We start from the raw sequence: 15,000 nt of genomic DNA, 5'->3' as shown, positions 1-15,000 counted from the left end.
AGGCCTTAGAGCGTATGGGGTGGCTGCTGCATCTGGACTTACTTGTCTGGTCCACCAAGGGCGCAAAATCCTCCTTCTAAAATATGGTCGACCAGCCTTGTTATATATTCTCATCGTGCAAAAAATATTTGGCCTTGGAGCAGATGAGGAATGGGTTATAAAAGTGATGTACTTTACAAAATTACACGGGCTTTGTTTTTCTGCAGGTCAATTACCCGATGTGGTGTCCCGAATCCTTCGAATCGCCCTCTGGGACGTACACTGCGCCCTTGCCAGTGACAGGTCAGACCTACAACTTCAATAACAGTCAAGGTCTCATGTATGAAGCAGCCGAGGTCAGGCGTTGCATAAACGCAGGTCAGTCAGATTTGTTGCCAGGTCCTCCTGTTATTTATTTTAGCTGTAGAAGTGAATAAATAAAGCGGTGCATAACAATACGAACTGCTAATAACTTGCATCTGTGAGAAACTCTTGTACTCAACAGGTCTGCTAGAGAGCCCAGAGATGACTCACGGGGAGTCCATAACTATATCCGAGATCATGGAGCAAATGAGGGCACAGGTGGGAGTCATTTAGAAACAGGAGAAGCGGTCCCCTTGCGCTAGACACTTTTTCGGAATGTTTTGAGGGGTATCCCTAAATAAACTTTACAGAAAGATGTTTGTTTGACTGTGTCCTGCAGATCGCGAAGCAAATGAGAAATATAAATTAAATAAACCTATATATGTTTAAGACACGAATCAATTAAAAAAAACATAAGAATGTTTCATATTTGATGACAAAATTATGTATGAAAATATACCCAAAGGACATTTCTTAGTATTTAGAGCACAGGTTTATAACAAAAGGTACGCATATTGCAGGGCCTCTCACAGGCAAGGGAGTGTAAAGCGAGGGCGGCCTATCTTTGATGATATTTAAACTATAAAATATTTCCACTTTAAATCAGGGTAACATTAATATGATCCTTGTCGCAACACCATTTCAGTAATTGTCATAAATAAGAACTATTTGTGTTTGTAAAACATACTTCCTCTTGACAATGCTAGAAGAGGATATTGCCGTGTGCCCCGAAACAGAGGTCCTTAAATATAAGACCAGTTCTCGCGGAGACTTGTACTGGCAGATCAACATGGGATTTGATCGCAGGACGAAGAGAAAAGCGAATGTGTCGCTGCGGCCTCGCCCTTTTTGTTGAAATTTGTTTACTGAATGAATCCTTCAATGGATTCTGGAGAAAAACAATTCTTGTTTCTTCCTTTGTTGTTGCCTCTTTGCATCAACAATTATATTATATATCTCCTCAGTATCTGATATAATCTTAGTTCATACTAGTCATATTTCTCTCACAGATCTTACTCTTTCAACTTGTATTAATTTGTTTAGACAAATGTAAAGGAAAGTTCACAACTTATTAGAGAATTTACAACTAACTTATTAACTGTAAAGTATTATATATAGTAAACATGTAAAGTCAATCACAGAAATTTATATGGCAATAATATAACATCTAAGTTCATTATAATCCAATACAATAGTTATACCATATTAAATATCCATCTTTTAGTTTTAACAAATAACTTGCCACTTTACTCTAATTGTTAACATACAAACTACATAATATCAATTTAAGCAAGCTGTTATTAATTAACCAATGTCAATGCTTAAATAGATGTAAGCAGTTAATAAAAGAATTCCTTTCTTCACATACAATGATTGAAATCATAAAAATATTTGTAAACAAATTGAAATACAGAAAATAGTGAGAATTATATTTAGGCAAGATGATTACTTATACCAAGCAATTTAAAATACTAAGTTAAGGTCTTTACACAATCATTAACTTAAACTCAAGATTATCTCCATTAAAAAGTAAATGAGTACTTTCTGAAAATGGACATAAAATGTCTTGTGCTTAATCAGGCAATCATAATACTGAATTAATATTGCTAAGCCGCAATTAACTCAAGCAAACTTATTCTAGGAAATATTCAATGATTACATACAAAACACAAACTTATTCTTACGCTCTACCGGAAATTAACAATCATCATCACTGTTAAGTCACACTTCCGTAGTGCTGAGATCTCTTAAAAGTAAATAATTAATTCCTTACTCTCTATGCTAAATTAATATATCAGTACACTTAGAATTCAAATCTATATGTCTTCAATTATATAATTCTTCAAAACTTGACAATCAAATCTATAATTATTCCATTATATGATTATTACTTCTAAAATTAACTTAGTCAAATACAATTCTTGGTCCTTTATATAGTCATACATCAATCAAGAAATACCTATAACCTACTTAATCCACAAGCACATAGCACATTCCCGTCCACTATGTTCCCCCCTAAACAAGAAACACTTAACTTGCTTCAATAGGGCTTACCCAAAAATGCCACCAAAGTGACATGGCTACAAGGTGCTACCAGAGATGACCGAAAACAAACTCCAACTCCAACTCCACCGTTAGTCTGTCACTGGCCGTCTTTTATTCCCGATATGGGAGCCCCTCCGGTCACACCCTTAACAGTTATCATGAATATAATTATAATTTCTCTTCACTTATTTGAAAACTATCTGCGTCAGGACTTTCCTATGTCCCAGCAATTTTTCAACACTGTATTTATCACTTTAACTTTTGTCTATCTGCCTTCCGTGTTATTTTCTTTATCCCCGACTGGAGTATTGTGATATATCTAGTGATCGCCTCCAACTAGTTGTTTTCGTATTCGTGGCTTCTAGAAGCTTCTGTTAGTCATGTGCTCAGTTTGACGTCATGGGTCATCTTCCTGTTTGCCATCTTTTCTTCTGGCCATTTTTTCTGGATTTCGCCCTCATCTTCCTGTATTTTTTTGATGTCGCGACCGGATGGTGCGCCCGCTCTGCCTCGCGTTGTTTACGAATAATGCGTGTCTTAACCACGACATTATGTTCTGCATTTTCGATGAAATACAATCTCTATATGTTCAACCATTTCTTCCATGTCCGTACTCATACGTAAAACTGCAAACAGAACAATGTGAAACGTAACAACTGTGGCAACGTGGTCATATATACTATTATCATCATCATCAAGGGGCTAACGCCGACGGGGGCGCATGGCCGTATCCACCCTTCGCTTCCAGCCACGAGGATCCCTCGAGGCGAGTCTCCAGGCAGGCACACGGCCCATCTCTAGTTCCTCACGACAGGTCTCGTCGAGCTGCCCAAGCCATGATCTCCTAGGACGTCCCACAGGTCTCCTCCACCCAGGGTTGTCTCGCAGAGAGACAACCTGGTGGGCAGGGTCGTCCATAGGGAGGCGAGCTAGGTGGCCATATAGCCTGAGTTGGCGATCCACGGATTATGCAAGTAACAGGTCCCATGCCAGTCTCACGGTGTAACCGCCGGTTGGACACGTGGTCCTGCCAACTGTACCCCATGATCCGGCGAAGGGACTTGTTACAAAAGGCATCAAGGCGAGACTCCAAGGCACTGGATAGCGTCCAGGTTTCGCTTCCATAGAGCAAAACTGGAAGTATCAAGGCCTTGAAGACACGCAGCTTGGTCCTTCTGCATAGGTACCGACATCTCCAAACGCTCTTGTTGATCGAGTTCATGGCTCCTGTTGCCAGACCAATCCGTCTACTGACTTCCTGGTCTGACAACCCAGAGATATGGACTACGCTACCAAGGTATGTAAAACTTTCTGTGACTTCAACGTCCTCGCCGCAAGCATGGATCGACTGAACAGGTTCCCCTAACAGGCCCCCAAAGTCCTGAATCTTGGTCTTGGTCCAGGAGACCTCTAAGCCTAGGGGCTTCGCCTCATTGCTAAATGCATCAAGAGCCGCACAAGTGACTCCAAGGACTCAGATAGGATGGCAACATCGTCGGCAAAGTCCAAGGTCTGAGACCTTAATATTGCCTAGTGTTGCTCCGCACTGACTTTGGCTAGTAGCTCTGCCCATTATCCAGTCCATACAAGTGTTGAAAAGTGTGGGTGCAAGGACACAGCCTTGCCTCACCCCTGAATTAACAGGGAAGAAGTTCGACATACCCCCACCACACTTTACAGCACTTTCAGTACCAGTATAGAGGCTTGCTATCAGGCCAATAATCTGTGTCGGAATTCCCCTGAGCCTCAGGATCTCCCATAGCGATTCCCGATGCACCGAGTCAAACGCCTTCTTGAGGTCGATGTAGGCTGCAAGCAACCCACGACCAAACTCACGACGGCGTTCCACAATTACTCGAAGCGCTAGTATACAGTCTATTGTGGACTTGCCAGGAGTAAATCCAGACTGCTCCGGTCTCTGGTGCCTCAGTAGATGGTTGCGGATCCGTTTCAGAAGAATGTGAGCGAGAACCTTGCCTGGTATGCTGAGCAGTGTAATGCCACGGTAGTTGCTACAGTCCCATCGATCCCCTTCCCCTTCCAGAGAGGGATGACCACGCCCCTCAGCAGGTCAGGGGGAATGGTACCAGACTGCCAAATGGCAGTCAGGACTGTATGCAGGCCCCGAGCCATAGGTTCACCCCCAGCCTTTAGCAGTTCAGCAGGGATATCACATATGCCTGCAGCTTTCCCACTCTTCAGCTTGGAAATCGCCAGCCTAACCTCTGTTAGGGTAGGAGGTTCCTCGCTGATGGGTGGGTCCGGCACAGGCACTGAGACATCGCTTGCATCCAAGCTAACTGTTGGAGGATCCACCTGGTACAACTGTTCAAAATACTCAGCCCAACGTTCACGAACCCCAACATGATCTGAGATGATCCGTCCATCCGCTGATCGGACTGCAGTCATCTGTGAGGAGGGCTTAGGGTTCAGTTTTCTCAGGGCTTGGTAGGCAGGGCGAAGGTCATTTACCAAGAAATGGCCTTCGACCTCCTCAGCAAGATTCCTGATGAACTGTTCCTTGTCCCTTCTCAGCAGTGTCCGAGCCCTACGCACCATGGAACGACGCAAGACTTGATTCCCATTTAGCCGAGCCTTGCGACACGCTTCAGTGGCCTCTAATGTCTCCAGGGAGATGGTTTCTGCCTTGTCCTTGGGCGTACGCCAATGGACTCCTGAGCTGCTTCGAGTGTTACGCGCTTGAAGGACTCCCACAGAGCAACTGGATCCGTCAGGTTGCTGGTTTCTGAGAATCGGTCAGAGACTGCCGTGGCGAACCCACGGGCACACTCCTCCTCCCTTAGTCTGTCCAAGTGAAACACCTTAGGGTGGCCACTGGAGGGAAGGGGAGTTTTGAAGTGGACCCGCAGGGTAGCCACAACCAGCCTATGGTCGGTGCCACAGAACTCAGCACTCCGGTAAACCCTGCAGTTCTGGAGGATCCTCCATCGCGTGCTGACAAGAATGTGGTCGATCTCCTTGGCCACTGTACCCGTATCGCTGTACCAAGTCCAGCGATGCGAGTTGGAGCGCTGGTACCAGGAGCCAGAGATCCTCATTTTCTGGGACCTAGCAAAGTCCCGGAGAAGGAGGCTATTCTCGCTGCTGGGATCAGCTCCCGAGCCATGGGGGCCGACAGACATCTCGTAGCCAGCTCGGTCACAGCCGGATACCGCATTGAAGTCGCCAGAACAATGCGAATGTCTCGCCGGGGCAATCGTCTGCCACAGATGCGAGTTTGGCGTAGAACGCCTCTTTCACATCGGTTTTATGTACATCGGTATGAGCGTATACAGCAATAAGAGACATGAAGCCAAAAGCATGCTTCAGTCTCAATGCCATGATACGCTCATCAACCGGTGTCACCTCGACTACCGCAGGCTGAAGTCGACTGGAGATGGCTATGGCTACACCCTGGAGGTGGTGACCATCGCTGCGGCCCGACCAGTAGTAGGTGTAACCACCCACACTGATCGTGCCGCTACCAGGTCTTCTCACCTCTGAGAGGGCAGCCACCTCAACTCCCAGTCGCTTCAATTCCCGCGATAGCAGAGGTAACCGCTCATCCTGCCGCAAGGACCGGATGTTCCAAGCGCCTACCCGGAAAGCACGCCTGAGGTTAAGCCTCGGGTGGTCACTCTGGGTGCACGCCACCTCTGCCGCCCCCACCAACACAGCCCCAGATAAAGGGGGTCGGCAGGCTGTGGGACCGCCTATCCACCTGTGGGGTTCCCGAGGGCTTTCCCCCCACAAGCTTCATGGTGGGTTGGCGCCTGCCGGGGCGCAGGCGGGACGAGTAACTCTCGCTCCAATCCTGCACCCCGACATTTGCCCTCCCAGCGGGACCCACAGCCCGCCTTACTTGCTGGGTGGGAGGGACAACACCCCTCCCCCCAGCATTTCCATTTTTCCAAGACGTTGCCAGAGGGTCATTCTGGGGGGAGGAGGACTGGCAAGGCCCACCTCCCCCGAGCCGCCCCATTTCCCCCGGGTGGCTAGGGGCAGGAGTTGGTACGAAGCCAGAGCGTGTCCACACGCCGGTGGGCCATAACTCCGTACCTCTGGGGCCTCCTGCTGCTCCGAGATCCCCCACAGATTTAGCCTGGGACCGCAAGGTACCCAGTTACCCATGGGTGGCCACGAGGAGGCACTGCAGAAGTCTTAATGATGGAGAGGCTGTGACCTGGCAGGGGAGACTTATGCGGAAGCTGCTCCCTTTTTCGCACTGGGCTAGCCAGGGGTGGAAGCTGCAAGCGAGAAGGCATGCAAGCACTTAACACTATCTAGGCTACCACACCATCGCTTCACATCACCATGCACGTGAAGCACCCACCCATAATATATACTATTAAACTAGTAATAATTCACGAATTTAACTTATTCAAAGCACAGCTTTGAATGCTAATAAACTTATAAAACAAAACATTATAATAAGAGGATAAATAAACAAAGAATGTAATTTACCTCCAAATACTTACAATAGGGCCTGGTTCTGTTAGGCGACCACAGCTGCCACTGAAGTAAACAACCTAGTTCCGATACCCGTCCGTCTATTCAACTTTGAAACATAATCCTATAAAACATTTTCATTCGCCCTTTCTGCACTTACATGGCTCCCCTAAATTGTTTACAACAATTTACAATTCGCATTATACTACCTTACATCTATATTCTTTACAAAACTTCCTTGAAAGTAAATACAAAATTAAATGTCATCTTTTGAGGTTTCACTAATAAAATAAAGCTCTTTAGCCGGGACTTTACCATTTTTATCAAAACATAAATCTGACATCATAATCTATGTTTTCTTTACGTGTCCGTCTTCATCACAAATTACTCCACTTACACGACCCATTTTCCAATGTTTTCTAGTTTCATTCTGATCTTTTACAATCACAATATCACCTACTCTCACATCTCTTCTGGGTTTAATCCACTTATTTCTAGAGATTGTAGAAACTCTTTTTTCCATCTAGACCAAAACACATTAGCTAAATATTGTACTCTTCGCCATCTTTTCCTTGAATATAGATCATTACATTAAATTACCTGGTGGTTGTGAGGTTTTCAACCCCCCCCCCCCACCATACCCATCACCTATCCGTCCCTCTACCTTGCCCCGACCCTTCTATCCCTCTCGTACCCGTATTCGCACCCTCTTCCTGTCTCCCTCGTTCCCCTCTTATTCACACCCTCTTCTTGTTTCTTCGCTTTTCTCCTCCTACTTCTACGGTGATTTACCCATTTTTTTTCAGTCCTTTTTTCCCGTTTGCCCGACCTTCTATCTTTAACCCCATCCTCTCCCGCTCCCAACCTATCCCTATCCTACCCAGCATCCTGCCGTAATCCACAGGGCGAGTCGAGCACAGCCGGACCACCTCCCTCTGCCAGCCTCATATTTACGCTTCTTATTATTTTCGTATTATGCTGGCCCTGTTACATGTATTTCACACTTATTTACACATTTTTGTACATTTGTGAATAAAAAATACCACTGAAGTCTTTCTTTACCCACATACAGTTTACAATGATTCACAAGATGTGCGGATAACGGAGACATCCACATCTGCTGCGAATGCATCTTTCCTTTACCTTTTCATATCTCTTGTATTTTAAGTTCAATTATATTTTAATCTCTTTTTAATCTCTGAAAATGATTTCACGATTTTTATTAATGAATCGCAGCAGATTTGTTTTAAGTATTGTTTATTATAATTATAATGTTTAAAATGATTTTTTGTTTTATTGTTTTTGTTTATGGTTTTATCTTTTGTATATTTTGTTTCATTATAACTTTTCCTAATTATTATTCTACTATTTTATGTGCTATGCTTCCGTCCGTGGGAGTTAATTTAACCCCTATTTTTGTTTAATAAAGATAATGGATACTCTGACTGTTCTGTGACTACCTTTTGGATTACCTGTCTGAATTTTTACACCACGGATGCTGAAACAAGGTTGTACTGCCCCTTTTTCTTGCCTAGGTGTATCTGTGCTGGGCGTGTTTTCTTCTTTTACATTACGTTTTACTGTGAACCTTGTGTGCTTTGACTTTTACTTTATACTTATTCTGTATTTTACTTTTATCTTGTGCTTTTACTTTTATTTATCTATTTATTATTATTTTTTTAATACGATCTTCTTTATTTCCAATCATGTCACTTTTTACCCTTTTCTCGTGTCGTTTTACTTATTGTAAATTAGAGTTAGTTCTTTTTATTGTTTTTAACCCCTGGCATGTTTTCATTTTTCTTAAGCCCTTCTGGCGTATTTTTATTAATTCTTTAGCCCTTGTGGCGCTAATCTTTTTTCGTATTAAGTTATTTTACTTTGGTGCCTTCTGCACGGTTCCTTTTGTTCATTCTAGGTTTTTGTATTTTATTTATCTGTTTTATCTTAATATTGGTCCACGCTCCTGGTAGGCCTGCATCTCCGGGGATAGTTGGCTTGTGAGGTAGTGTGGGTCTAAGCCTCCACCCTTAGTCCCCTCACCCCCTTTTCAGGAAAGAGCGGCCCCCTCATTTTCCTTGGCCCTTAAATTGAAGTCTCCCGCCTCAGGGGGTGGCCTAATTTAGGCTCCTCATTCACATAATCTTACAGGTACACCCCGTTTTTGATGGAAAGCGAGTGGGTTCTACCAGGAGTGTATTTGAATTTCTCTGCTCATTGACCTAATATGAAGATTTCTAAAGTCCAATATTTATTTTTTTTTTTCCTGTTAAGTTAGTTTTTTTAGTATTTTTAGATGGGGCCACGTTTCTTGTATTTTATGTTCTGCGCATTGTCTCTTTCAGGTTTTGCAGTATTTTAGTATTTGTGAGTGAGGCTTTTCTCTTTCAGCATTTTATGTCTGTTTTTACTAATTCCCGCTCATCAGTTAGTTTTTGTGGCTCTTGCTAGGTATAAAGACACTTTCATTTTATTGTGTTCTAATTTTTTTACCCCTGCTAATTCTATTTTATTCCTTGTTTATGCTTGGTTCATTGCCTTTTTATTTTACCCAGATTACGGGCATTTTTTGTTGCTTTTATCTCTTATGTGCCAGCATTTGGCCTCAGTTGAACAGCATTACTGTTCACTTTGTGTTGTGGGTCAGCCAGTATCCGCCTTGTCAGCAGGCAAGGACATGGGCGGGCCCTTTTTGCGCCACGAGATCAGCAAGCCAGCCAAACTCGGGTACTTCATCGCCTGACCATCGGCATCCATCTAAGTTATTATGGTACAGGGTTCCAATACCCAAGTCCAGGACACTGTTCAAGCCGTGGAGGGGGAAGTTTCAATGATGAGGAAATCTTTAGAGGATGATTGACCTTGTAGCTCAGAACAGAGATGAAAATCCTCTGCAGGGTGGAAGAAATCTCCCAGAAAGAACGAGGAACGGTTTACAGCAACTTGAGAACCAACTCCAGGCACAGACTGCTCCAGCCGAAGCCGTCGTATCCCATAGTAAAAAGGAGCCAGGTTCCCTCAGCAGCACACACGGAGGACCAGCCAGCAGAGATTCCACACCCATGCAATTGCCAAGCCACCACAAAACCAGCGGCCAGGCCAGCCAACCACCATGGCCAAACAACAACCAGAGAAGGAAATGGCAGCAACAACAGGAGAAGGAGAAGCGTCTGCAAAGCAAGAGCAGGCTCTCTTACAGAGACAGATACGTGGTCAACAACTGCCAGCATACAGAAGGGGTGGACACGGATCTAGCAACATACCCTGGGACTTCTTCACATCTGTATGAGGCTAACCAACCATTTCCTGAGCCAGCCCAAAAAATTATCACTCCCTTGTGCACAAGACATTGTTAGGAGCCAGCACAGGACTACCTTCGACACCAACAGACTTCACTGGTTTCAAGAGATCTCATCCTGTATCTTGTGTCCCGAGACTCCATATCGCACTTCAAAGGAAAAATCTCTGCCTGAAAGCCCCTGAAGAGAAACCAATAGGTTGAGAGTTACATTCGAGCCATTGGTAAGACTTGGTAAGACCCGATGATGCATCTGGGCTGCAAGAATGAGCCGTTGGGGCAGACTGGCGACCATTATCAACTCCGAGAGCTTTGATGGAATACAGGACTGGGACATATTCAAGTGGCGGCTGAGGTGCAAGTTCAAGGAACGTATGCAACAGTTTCCTTGAGGTGGAGGCGTCAGTTTTCCAAGGTTACCAGGACCACCGAGAAGCTGTTGGAGAGCCTTCAGAACTGATCAGGTGGGTCTTCCTTGCTGGCTTACCATCTCCTTTTTCTCAAGGATGATTGCTTGCCAATCCAGCTGGCAGAAACCGCCCAGAAGCTTTGGAACTCTAGGTGTCACATCAGACACAGCAGTTCCAACACTCGCCAACAGTCTTCAAGTGATCTCCGAAAGAGAAGTACCAGGTCTGGTGTCGTACTCCAACCATTCACCCCATACTCAAGACCACTTTGACTTGTATCCTCTTGACACTTCACCTCCACCTGCTCGGCCTCTTTTCTCATTTCCAAAATCACGGCATATCATATGGTGTGAATACCATCACAGCTCGACCCACAGCACCAGGGAATGCAGAGCTGCAGCCAATCACCAGCATTTTCTTGTTTCCGGTGTGGAAGAAGTGGTCACATGTCTCACGAGTGCCCCTTTCCTAGAGGCCAGGAAGCAAGGGTTCCCAGCTTCACTGGCAACTTTGCAGAAGGGAACCCCCACACAGTCCAGACAGAGCAGTTGCAAGCAGCAGCAGTAACTACTCCAGCAGTCAGCAGACGACCACTCATGACACTCAGTGTTGATGCTTCACTAACACTGGGTCTCAGGTGACCCTGAAGTGATTAGAAGTGATTGATCTGGCAAAGGAGCTCCAACATCATGCTTCTAGCAAGATTCTGTAAGGTGTCTCAGGAGATCCTTTCTATCCAGTTGCAGAGGTGACACTTAGCTTTAACCTCGGCAAAGATCTTGTTTTACTTCACTGCGCCATTGTAGCAGACCTCCTTGGGCCAAACTTCGTGTGACTTTACAGTCTGAAGTTGAGTCATTTCATGGTCTGTTAATTCTAGGAGGTTGTGAGTTGTCTCTTCTGTATACCGATGCCTATTCCCTGCAGATTAGCCTGGTTGACTCAGACCTGGCTGATTCTCCTCCTGATCTCCAAAGGCTCACACAGGCATTTGCTCCACTGGAAGCTGCAGTACACCTTGTACAACCCACTGACATCCCGCCACATTCAGGTAGCTTTCTGGAAGGCTGCATTTCTTGGCTGGGGCAGGAAGATGGAATTATCATTTTAACTCCTGCTGTGACTGATGACCTAACACTACTGCTCCTTGTTACGACAAGTCTTCATCTCTGTGTCGATTATTGGGGCCTTGATGCTGTCACCAAAAAGGACACTTACCCACTTCATATGATCGATGCTCTCATCGACGGATTGGGTCCCACTGACACTAGATGCCCATGCAGCTTATTGGACAGTTGAGGTGGATCCCTCCGATAGGCCCAGACTGCCTTCTTTGATGGATACTGGCTGTTTCACTTCTGCCATCTTTCTTTTAGTCTCTGAGCTGTGCCAACCACCTTTCAATGCACCATGTCTTCTTTTCTCCTGTTCTTAGTAAGCACGCCCTATGCTACCCAGATGGCATTGTCATCTATAGTCGTGGGTTCCGCCATCACCTGCAAGACCTGGAAGAAATGCTACAGCTCCCTCTAGCAGATGGACTGAAACTGAACATGGAAAAATGCCATTTTGCTGCTACTACAATAGATTTCGTGTGATTCACCATGAATCAGGAGTTTGAGTTACACACAGTTGCTTCCTCCATAGCAATTGGATCTTGCCTGATGCAAAGATCAGATGGCAACACACCCCATGCTGTTGCCTATTTCAGCTGCAAGTTATGAGCTGCTGAATTCAGATATCCTGCCATTGCCTTGGAAGCCCTCAATGTGGTCGAAGTGTCAGGATCTTCGACTCCTACCTCTACAGATGACACTTCACAATTTTTTTTAGGTCTTTGGTACATGACTTTTCTCGGGAAACCAAGTCTCTGCAGATGACCCACTATGCTCATGACATCCGTTATGAAAAGGGACGTACCAATTTTGTTCTGGACATGCTCTCAAGGCATTATTGCTGTGCTAGAGAATTCTCCTAGCTATCAAGTTGCAGGACTGGCTATCACTGAGCTCTCTCGTGAGGTCCTAGCTAGAAAGCAAATCGAAGATCCTCAGCTTGCTGACCTGCAACATTATCTGCTTGATGGTGCAGTTTTCAACTATAACAGTGGGACTCGTAATGAATACAGTGACTAGGCTGGAGTTCTCTTGTGGGGTATTACTAGGCTGAAGTTCTCTTGTGGGGTATTACTAGGCTGGAGTTCTCTTGTGGGGTATTACTAGGCTGGTGTTCTCTTGTAGGGTATTACTAGGCTGGAGTTCCCTTGTGGGGTATTACTAGGCTGGAGTTCTCTTGTGGTTTACTAGGTTGGAGTTAAGCTGTCATGCTGTTTTACTTGGGTAGAGTTTTACTAGGCTGGAGATTTCTTAGCGGTGGAGTATTACTGGGATGGAGATTTCCTAGGGTGGACTTTTACTGTCGCTGCGGCCTCGCCCTTTTTGTTGGAATTTGTTTACTGAATGAATACTTTAATGGAGTCTGAAGAAAATAAATCTTGTTTCTTCCTTTGTTCTCCATTATTGAATGAAATACAATCTCTATATGTTCATTTCTTCCATGTCCGTACTCTTACGTAAAACTGCAAACAAAACAATGTGAAACGTAACAACTGTGGCCACGCGGTCATATATACTATTAAACTAGTAATAATTCACGAATTTAACTAATTTAAAGCACAGCTTTGAATGCTAATAAACTTATAAAACACAACAATATAAAAATAGGGTAAATAAACTAGTACAAAGAATGCAATTTACCTCCAATACAGCACCAAGCCCTACAGTAGTGCCTGGTGCTGCTAGGCGACCACAGCTGCTGCTGAACCCAGTTCCAATACCCGTCTCTCTTTTCAACTTTGAAATATAAGCTTTTAAAACATTTTCATTCTCTCTTTCTTTCTTATCTGTGCTGCTACACTTACAGTAAGTCTGTAACTGTGTTGGGCCTCACGTGTGGGGGGAAATTAAGGTGTTGTCCTGACATTGTTTATGGTGGGCTCTTGAAAGAACGAAATAAATAAAGAAAAAAGTAAACTTTTTTTTTTGCTCGGTTTTCGATTTTGGGAAACAGCTATTTCAAAGATTTATGTTGTTATTCAGAGCTGATTAGTTATTTAAAAAGTCGGAAAAAGTTAAAAGTTGGCTCTCTTGTTGTAATTTTGTGATTGCAATTTTTATAATAAAATTTCCTACTCGAATTGTGACCAGAAGTTACGTAAACTTTCGATATTTTTTGTGCAATTTCGATTTGATTTTTGTAAGAAATCAAGAATTCAGTCATTCTGAAAACCCATACATCAGTTTACGAGAAGCAGAGCACATATTCCAAAGAAAGCTGTGACACCCCTGCGTTTTTTTTTATAATGCAGAAAATGAACCACGTCTGGGTCGGGGAAACATGAAAAAATATGAAATGTGGCGCTGTGTCATGTTCCGAGAAATCGGCCGTCAAAGGTTTCCATGTTAATGCTGAAATCATGTAAGTCTTCAGTAGACAATACATTAATATACAACAAATTAGTGCAATGACCTAATGTATTCACATCATATGTTTATCAGTTTGCCGCAATTTGATTTCCCAATCCGTAGGCACAGGACAGCAAATTATCTGTCTTAACAATGTGCGGTAATCGAATGGGGGAAGACCTATTCGATAGAAATGCAACACCAGTTGTCAGCCACGTCGTCTTTCTCGGTGCGATGCCGGAATGATAGCAGCTGTCTGTTCCATCTCAGGTGGGGAGACGATGAAGCGAGACGTCACCAGAATATGAGCAAGACGAGAGATGGACTTTGGCAGGTTAATGAAAGGAATCTTAGCTTGCTGGTTCATTGTTGAAGATGGATATGAGATCCCCCAAGAGACCTCCGTGTCCCCAGATCGAGGACGAGGTGGTGATGCTGGACCCTGTGTGGCTTTGAATTTGTAACTTTCATAGAATTACGAGGCGAAGGTGGATTCTGAGTCACAGTTTCTGTTTAAATGTTTTAGGGTGCAGTCATACGAGCGTTTTACACCCGGAAGTTCCTGTTAACGGTCTCCGATTCCACGTCACGGGATTGATGCGCATCGACTGCTTTCAAGCGCAGCTCATCGAGGAGCTTGCGCACGCAGGTCCAGAGTCTTGAGATTTGCGACGTTCTGGCTTCGCCCGGGCCTTTCACTTATGGCCCGGCCTAAATTAGACCGGAAATATTTAAAAGGCGTTCTCTGACTATATAGTTCTTCATATCAAATACCTTCACAAAAACTGGAGTACGGCTGAGACCTCGGAGTATGTACATGTGTTGTGATGTTACCACTGTCAACAACAGTAATTCGTAATTCGCGACCGTAAGTTGGGTGGCCAAGCCATTTCAATGGGTAAATTTGGACAACTTTTGTCCAAATTTACCTATTCAAAATGCTACCAAAGCATTCATTTTGTGTATTGAGTACCTAGTCATTAACTTTAAG

The 15,000-nt window shown here is 44.4% G+C and overlaps 1 protein-coding gene across 1 annotated transcript in view; it reads left to right on the top strand.

The window, feature by feature from the left end:
* The window catches only part of LOC119576301 (trans-1,2-dihydrobenzene-1,2-diol dehydrogenase-like), a 20,657-nt gene extending 20,001 nt beyond the window's left edge, over positions 1-656 (top strand). Inside the window, exons 7-8 of the mRNA XM_037923917.1 lie at positions 207-357; positions 485-656. Of these exons, the coding sequence (XP_037779845.1) occupies positions 207-357; positions 485-576 (243 nt within the window). The 3' untranslated portion in view covers positions 577-656. The remainder of the gene's footprint in view (positions 1-206; positions 358-484) is intronic.
* The last annotated feature ends 14,344 nt before the right edge of the window (positions 657-15,000 follow it).

This window comes from Penaeus monodon, chromosome 1 (genome assembly GCF_015228065.2).
Source record: "Penaeus monodon isolate SGIC_2016 chromosome 1, NSTDA_Pmon_1, whole genome shotgun sequence".
NCBI classification, from domain to species: Eukaryota; Metazoa; Arthropoda; class Malacostraca; order Decapoda; family Penaeidae; genus Penaeus; species Penaeus monodon.
Note: the sequence above shows the minus strand (reverse complement) of the source record. Positions and strands in the feature narration are given on the sequence as shown.